General features: G+C 56.1%; 1 protein-coding gene across 1 annotated transcript in view; it reads left to right on the forward strand.

The window, feature by feature from the left end:
• Positions 1 to 7,900, forward strand: part of LOC102757454 (protein NDRG1) — a 40,609-nt gene that overhangs the window by 22,182 nt on the left and 10,527 nt on the right. Inside the window, exons 5-9 of the mRNA XM_006753263.2 lie at positions 1,884 to 2,004; positions 2,538 to 2,600; positions 3,617 to 3,677; positions 4,173 to 4,259; positions 6,872 to 6,928. Coding sequence (XP_006753326.1) covers positions 1,884 to 2,004; positions 2,538 to 2,600; positions 3,617 to 3,677; positions 4,173 to 4,259; positions 6,872 to 6,928 — 389 coding nt within the window. The remainder of the gene's footprint in view (positions 1 to 1,883; positions 2,005 to 2,537; positions 2,601 to 3,616; positions 3,678 to 4,172; positions 4,260 to 6,871; positions 6,929 to 7,900) is intronic.

Raw genomic sequence — 7,900 nt, forward strand, 5'->3', positions numbered from 1 at the left:
CTCCCTCTTGCTGGGCCTTCCCAGAGCTATTCTGGGAAGAACTCTTGCCACAGACTAGAAGATTCTAGAATGCAGTGCCCAGAGGCCCAGAGTTGTCTGTGTGCCAGGTGCTGCTGGGAACTCAGGGAGCCCCCCACCGTCCGTCTGTGTGACAGTGACCTCTTTTAATGAGGGAATACAATGGTTTCCAGTGTTTGAAGAGTTGCGCAACCATCATCACAATCCATTTATGCACAGTATTTACTCCCCCCAAAAAATCCTGTTGTCTTACCTTTCCCCCCAGTTTCCACCACCCCCAGCCCCTGGCCACCACTGTCCACTTCCTGTCTGGAAGCATCTGCCCGTCCTGTCATTGTAGAGCAATGGAGTCACACAACACGTGGTCTTCCGTGACCGGCTCCTTGCACGCTGTTCTCACGGCTCATCCACACGTAGCACATGCCAGGACGGCGTGTCTTTTGCCGAGTGACTTCTATTGTGCGGAGAGGCCACGTTTGGTGCCCACTCTTCAGTCAGTGGACGTTGTTGCTTCCTCGTCTTGGCCCGTGTGAATGTTTAGACTGAATTTCCAAGGTGTTACCCATCTGGGTTCCCCATGTTCCACAGACGGGCATGGCAGTGACACAGAGTAGAGCGACTTTGTGTTAACGTGACACAGATGGCGGTGAGACGTCCTGAGATGGTTCGGAAGGCACGTGCAGGCCGCCCTGGCCCAGTCATCTCTGTAAACTTGCACGTGGCAAGCTGAACACTTGGTCGATTTTTGATTGACAGATGGCCTAATGTACCCCCCCTCAGTTTATTCATACCCTTGAGGCTGGAGCTGATGGCAGTCCCTGAAAACCATTTATCTTCTCCACCCTCACATCTCTTACCTCTTTTCTTCCTGCGTGTCCCCCGGGGCCATTATGCGTCAGCAGCTTGCTAGGTACTTTGATAGAGGTCACCTCCGTTCACCGCACCCCGGTGTGGGGATGGAACTGCATGTGGTGTGATGCACCCCGTGTTAGAGAGGCTCAGGGGTAGAGTAAGCCAACGGCTGTAGCAAAAGACCCGGAACCTCTGCTGCTTCATCCCATATACGATATTCCTCCCTCATTTAACAAGCAGTGGGCGTTCGCTGTGGCCCCTTCCACGTGGTGATTCGGGGGGCCCAGGCTCCTTCCAGCTGCGGCTCTGCATCTGGCAGGTAGATGACCGGAGAGAGAGAAACCCAGAGGATTGGGGAGCAGGTGTCCAGGGAAGCAGCAAGCATCACAGGCTATTGGCCAGAACCCGATCACGTGACCGCCTCTAATTATAAGGGAGGCTGGGAAATGTAGTCCAGCTGTATGCCCAGAAGAAAAGCTGGCCATCTTTGCTTCAGACTCTCAACAGTTAGGAGACTCATCCAGGGTCTATAGGAAGTGGGAGGTCTGTGCTTTATCGCCTATGCTCCTCCTCTGTGTTTGAAAAGTTCCTGTGTCCCCGATGTGAGCGTTTAGGGAACCCAGGGAGAAAGAGAAGGCCAGTGGAGTAACGCCCCCTCCTGCTGGGGCCATGATGGCCATGAGTGACTGGGAAGAAGCAGGAGGCCCCTTCTGGGGTTAACTGGAAGCTCATCCACCAGGGGGTACAGTACGGTTTATGGACCGTCTCCACCTCCCCGCGCACTCCCTTGCCGTGGCCTGTTCTTGCCTTTTGTCGCCACAGGAAAGTGGGACAGGGGAACAAAAGATGGGCGTCCTTGCTGTGAGTCCGTTTTCTTCTGCTGAATAGGAGCGAAACAAGCAAACATGCACGCGCTTGGCAGGGAGCAAGCCAGCTCATTCCATCCTCACTCACCCCTCTCCCGTCTCCCCGCCCCCCCGCCCCAAGTCTCCCCGCCCCCCCGCCCCATGCAGACAAAACCTGCTACAACCCCCTCTTCAACTCTGAGGACATGCAGGAGATCACCCAGCACTTCGCTGTCTGCCACGTGGACGCCCCTGGCCAGCAGGACAGCGCGGCTTCCTTCCCCGTGGGGTGAGCGGGGAGCCTGGTCCCCAGGACGGGGAGGAAAGCCTTGCAGGGTGGGAGCAGGTGGTGGGGGAGGCGCTGGACTGGCTCTTCATTTTTTTATTGCGGTAACATATACTCTTCCGTGGAGCCAAGTCTCTGATACAAGCCCTCAGCCTCAGTGACAGTTATAATCTTTTTATGGGGGAGAGCATAGCAACCCCATCGAGTAGTCTCAGGGATTAAACGAGCTTACAAAGCTCACCCAATGCTTGGGGTGGGGCCTGGCACACCGGAAGCAGTTGTAAAGGCTTACTTTACAAAGAGGAAGGTGGAGAGCCAGGGATGGAGACCTTCTTGCTCACCAGAAAAGGCTGTGTACCCTGAGGGGTGTTCCCAGTGAGGGCCACGGTGGGGGGGCGAGGGGGGCGCTGTGGGGCATTGGCACACCTGGGCCAGGTGGCCCCATGGTCCCTCCCCTTCCAGCCTGTTCCTGGTGACATTGTTAATTTCCTCGGGGTCCGGGCTCTCGCTAACTCCTCTGTGTGGCTTCTCCCAAGGTACATGTACCCATCCATGGACCAGCTGGCCGAGATGCTGCCGGGGGTCCTCCACCAGTTTGGGTAAGAGTGAGGGATCCGCTCCCCCAAACACACACACTTCCCCCACCCCAGCCTGCAAGGAGAGCGGCTTCCCGCATCTGCTTTTCCTTTAGCCTCCATCTGGCCTGACCCCGACATAGGCTGCAGCTTAAACATATTTTTATTGACGTTAGAGAGGAAGGGAGAGGAAGAGAGAGATAGAAACACCAATGATGAGAGGGAATCATGGGCTGCCTCCTGCACGCCCCACACTGGGGATCGACCCACAACCTGGGCATGTGCCCCGACTGGGAATCGAACCATGACCTCCTGTTCATAGGTTGATGCTCAACCACTGAGCCACATCAGCCGGGCCAGGCTGCAGTTTAAAGCTCAGGGGAGAAATGCATTTGGCTCACTGTCCTCACTGATTTCCGCTTCCTCTTTATTCCCACTGCTTCCTGCGAGTGGGGCTTTTCTCCTTGAGTGATGACATCACCCGATGCCAGGCACCCCCTATCCTTTCCTGCTTTCTCTTCTTTCATTGCTTTCTCTTTCCCATGGAACGTTCTGGAACATTCTGGGACGTTCGGGGTTGCCTGAGCCCTCAGCTCCCCTCTCTCCAGGCCCTTCTTCCCCCAATGCTCATTTCCTTCTTACGTGAGCCTTTGGTGTGGTGATGACACCTCAGACTGCTTGCCCGGTTTATTTTCATGCCAAGTTTTTGAATCCAAAATAAAGCTTAGGAGCGGGAAGAAGCGGGAAGGTCTTCCCATAAATGCCGGGCAGTCAGGAGAGAAGGGAGGAAGTGGGACGAGTCCCTCAAGGTCACGGCCTTCTGTGAGTCCATAAGGCGTGAATCACTTCAGGTCTGGAGGGCCCAGCAGGGCAGCGGCCCCCACATTGTCTCGCCTGCTGACCTTCCTCAGTGGCAGCCCGGACAGACCCTGGGGGAGACGAGGTTCCCAGGGGACAGGGCGTGGGGGAGGGCGTGAGGGTGCTCAGGGCTCCTGGCGCCCACATCTTCCGTGACATCAGCTTTTAATTTCTGCTTCCAGGGTGAAGAGTGTCATTGGCATGGGGACCGGGGCTGGCGCCTACATCCTCACTCGATTTGCTGTGAGTTCTTGGGCGTTTCTAAAAAATTATGTTTTCAGTAAAATTAATTCCAGGTGAAGGAGGAAAATTGGACAAGCATCAAAAATCCCCAGAGGGAAAAAGAATGACCCATCATTCCATTTCCCAAGGGAGAACCATAGTTGTGTGGTTTAGAGTTGTGCATGCATGTGTGGTGTGCATGCATGTGTGCATGCATGTGTGTGCGGTGTGCATGCATGTGTGTGCACATGTGTGTGCATGTGTGTGTGAGCTTTTCTTTTTCCTGCACTGACCTGCCATCCTAGTCGTATTCTCCCATCATCAGCTTTGCTCACTTAGCAGCCGGCTGTGGCAGGTCCCCTGTGCGCCTCCTTGGGGGCTGGAGACTCTGAGAGCAGCACGTGCTCTGGGGCCACGCCAGCCCTCTCCCAGGCCTGCTCCCTCTTTGCTTTGACGTGTGAAGTTCACGCTGCCTCAGGTTGCCGGGCTGTCTCTCACCTCGTGTCTGAATTGCAGCTGAACAACCCCGAGATGGTGGAGGGCCTGGTGCTCATCAACGTGAACCCCTGTGCCGAGGGCTGGATGGACTGGGCGGCCTCCAAGGTGAGCCTGGGCGGGGCCGGTGGGGTCCTGAAACGCAGGGGCTGGGAGCCCTCCCCCCTCCCCTGAGGACTGTGGGACTCGGACCCCGCCTGGTGGCACCCTTTCCTGTGACTCCCCACCCCCAGAAAGAGAGCAGCTTCCTCTGCCTTGCTTAGAACAGTGGGTGACCCCAGACATCTGCCATCGGGCACCCACAGGACAGTGCGGGCCAAGCCTGCAGGGTCAGCGTTCCCGGGCCGGCTCGGACCAGCACCGTCCGGGTAGGAGTCTTTGCCGGGGACGGAGCGTCGGCTGGGCTGTTCTCAAGATGCTGAGAATAGAAAGATGAGCAAGAACAACGCCTCTCAGCCCAGGACCCTCCTATTCCTAATGAAAAAGATGTGCACTTGGTTCTGATGCCACTCAGTTTGACGACAGTAATACTTAGCTAGCATGTAGCAGGGGTGGGGAACCTCTGAAATCGGGGCCTTGCCAAAGGCATCAGGTGTGAGTTAATTAAATGTTGGACCCTGTATCGCAGGCTAGTTTTTAAGTTAGTAATTTTGTGTGGCCTGTGAATGACGCTATGCATATCCCAATGGCCCTTGGCAGGGAAAGGGCCCCACCCCTGTATGGTTACCAGGTGCTAGTCCTGCTCCCTGTTGCCTGTTAGTCCTTGGACCCACCCCACCCTCGGAAAGGCCATTCCTGGTGGCGGCTCTTGCCGTGGGCCAGGCTAGTGGTGTGAATGCCTATAGACCAGTGATGGCGAACGCTATGTGTGCCTGGCCTGTTGAATCCTGCTGGGACCTTCAGGAGGTGGGGCTGTCATGCCGTTCACAGAGGGGGAAACTGAGGCTCCCCGGGGGTAAGGAGGCTGTGCAGAAAGAGAACTGGCTGACTGGAGAGCCCTGGGCCTCCCCACCTCCTCCCCAGGCTGTGCTCACAGCTCCCAGGCAGCAGGTGTCCAAGGCCCACCCCCACCCCAGTGCCGCCGGGTTGGGCATAGAAGGGGCTGGGCATGGGGGGCCCTCATTGTCTCGGGAAGCTCTGCTCTGGCTGGTGGCCTAGGGTTCCTTGTTTATTTAAAAATGATGATTGTTTTTTTCATAAAAGCCCCTGTATTTGCCAAGGAGATGGGGACATAATTGAAGCAGGACAGAGCCTTTTAACCAGGGGTGATCCTGGCGTCTCATTTTGACAGTGTATTTTTGCCAATGTTGGGGTGGCCGGCGGGGACAGGAAGATGAAAGGGGTCGTGCGCCTCCCCCTCCTCCCACCGCGTCCTGGCCAGCCAGCCTCATACTGCATTTCTCCCTGGAGCACTGGGCCAGCAGGCGGGAGCCCTTCCCTCCGGCCTGCATGACATTTGGGAGCGGAACACACTCCCTGTTTTTTATTTTATTTTCCAGCAAAGGAAGTGACATTCTCCTCAGCCAGTTTGGCTCCTGGGTAACTGCTCTGAGCCAGACGTGGAGGGCTGGGGACAGCAGCCATTGGCTGCGTGCAGCCTGAGGAATGTTTGTGGGGTTTTAATATCTGCACCATATCCTTCCTTTTCGACCCCAGCCCTGGAGAAAAAAGACCTACATCAGAGGTCTACTGTATGTCAGGCACTGGGGTCAGATCCTGTGACATGTGCGGCCGCTCCCACAATCCTCATCGTGGCACTTTGAAGTTCCTGGCAGCCCCAGCTACCGATCGGCAGTCTGAGGTCCAGAGGCTTTGCAGCTGCCCTGGGCCACACAGTGGGGCCCTGGTAGTCAGCACGCACTTATGGAGCTGCTGCTGTCCGTCTAGCACTTAGGGAGCCCCTGTGATATGCCTAGCATTTATGGATCTCCTGCTGTGTGCCTAGCACTTACGGAGCTTCCACTGTATATCTAGCATTTATGGATCTCCTACTGTCTTCCTAGCATTTATGGAGCTTCCACTGTATATCTAGCATTTATGGATCTCCTGCTGTGTGCCTAGCATTTATGGATCTCCTGCTGTATGCATAATATTTATGGAGTTCCCACTGTATATCTAGCATTTGTGGATCTCCTGCTGTATGCATAGCATTTATGGAGCTCCTTCTGTGTGCCTAGATTTTATGGATCTCCTGCTGTATGCCTGACATTTATGGAGCTCCCACTGTATATCAAGCCTTTATGGAGCTCCTCCTGTGTACCTAGCCTAGCACTGTTGTTTGAGAGATAGAAAGAAGGTCATTGATTTCTTTAGTAACCGCAGTATATTCGGAGAGAGCACGTGGCTTAGGGACAGTGTGGAGGATGAGCTCGGCAGATCCGAGGTGTGGACTCGGGGAGCCTGTGTTGAGAGCAAATGCACGGGGTTCTTCCTTCTGACGACCGGTGCGCTCTGGCGCAGGGAAAGCTGGGAGCAGGCAGGTCCGTTCAGCACAGCTGTGCGTGCACCTTCTGCGCCGGGGCTCCGAGAAGAGCGATGGGTGGAGAGCCAGGCCCTGCCTTCTGGGGGCTGCAGGTCTGGAAGGTAACCAGAGGCTGTGACCAGTTCCCGTCCCCGGGGCATCCTCAGACGGAGTGCTGGAGCCCCAAGGGCACGGGGCTGGGCTGGCCTGTCTCGCCCCTGCAATGCCTTCCTCCTAATCCCCCTGTTGTCCTCCCCAGATCTCCGGATGGACCCAGGCCCTTCCGGACATGGTGGTGTCCCACCTCTTTGGGAAGGTGAGTCGGGGGCCTGGGCTCGGTCAGTTCTCCAGGTTCTTTGGGCTGATCTTTTCTTTGATCAGCCAGTTGGCTTCTTTGTCGCTTAAATGCTCGAGGGCAGTTTTGACAACAGCTCGGCTTGACATCGGCCCCCTTCCTCCCACTTGAGCTCGGGCCGCCTCTGATCGCATCAGGCCGTTCGGGGAGACCTACCCCGTCTGCCGTTGCCCAAATGAGAACCAGAGGCGGCTCCGAATGCGTTTGTCCAGCGTCACATTCAGAAAGGGACCCGGGAGCGGGGAGGCCGAGGCCTGCCTCTGCGAGGCCCCGCTGGCCCCGCGGAATCAAGCGTGTCCTTTCCGCACCTTCCCCCTGCGTGAGCTGCTTCTCTTTTGCAAGCGTGAAAATCATCACCATTAAAAACAGCCCTTGGGGATAGTTGCATTGATGGGTCCGTTTCCAAAGGCCTTTCCGAAGTGAACAGCCCCCCCCCCCTCAGATCCACCACCTGGAGGCGTGGGTCACATTAATCCCCCCTTTTCGGAGAGCACCGAGGCCCAGAGGCTAGGGCAGCGATGCAGTGTGAGGAAGGGAGCCGTTCTCTCCTCCCTGCATGGTTCGCTGGGCTGATCTACTCACCAGATAGACATGAGACGCTTTAGCGAGAGAAAATGACCAGGTGTAACTGCAGACCACGGTACGGGAGAGTCAGAGACGGAGGGGAGATGGGGTGCGTTTGACCTGAGCTCAGGCTGAGGCGGTGCACGTCGGGGCTCCGGAGGGACAGCACGTGTTGGGCTGTTAGTCCTTGGACCCACCACACCCTCGGAAAGGCCATTCCTGGTGGCGGCTCTTGCCGTGGGCCAGGCTAGTGGTGTGAATGCCTATAGACCAGTGATGGCGAACCCATGACACGCGAACTCATTTTTCTGGTTGATTTTTCTTTGTTAAATGACATTTAAATATAAAAAACAAATATCAAAAATATCA

The sequence above is a fragment of the Myotis davidii genome, unplaced genomic scaffold (genome assembly GCF_000327345.1).
Source record: "Myotis davidii unplaced genomic scaffold, ASM32734v1 scaffold30, whole genome shotgun sequence".
In the NCBI taxonomy this organism is placed as follows: domain Eukaryota; kingdom Metazoa; phylum Chordata; class Mammalia; order Chiroptera; family Vespertilionidae; genus Myotis; species Myotis davidii.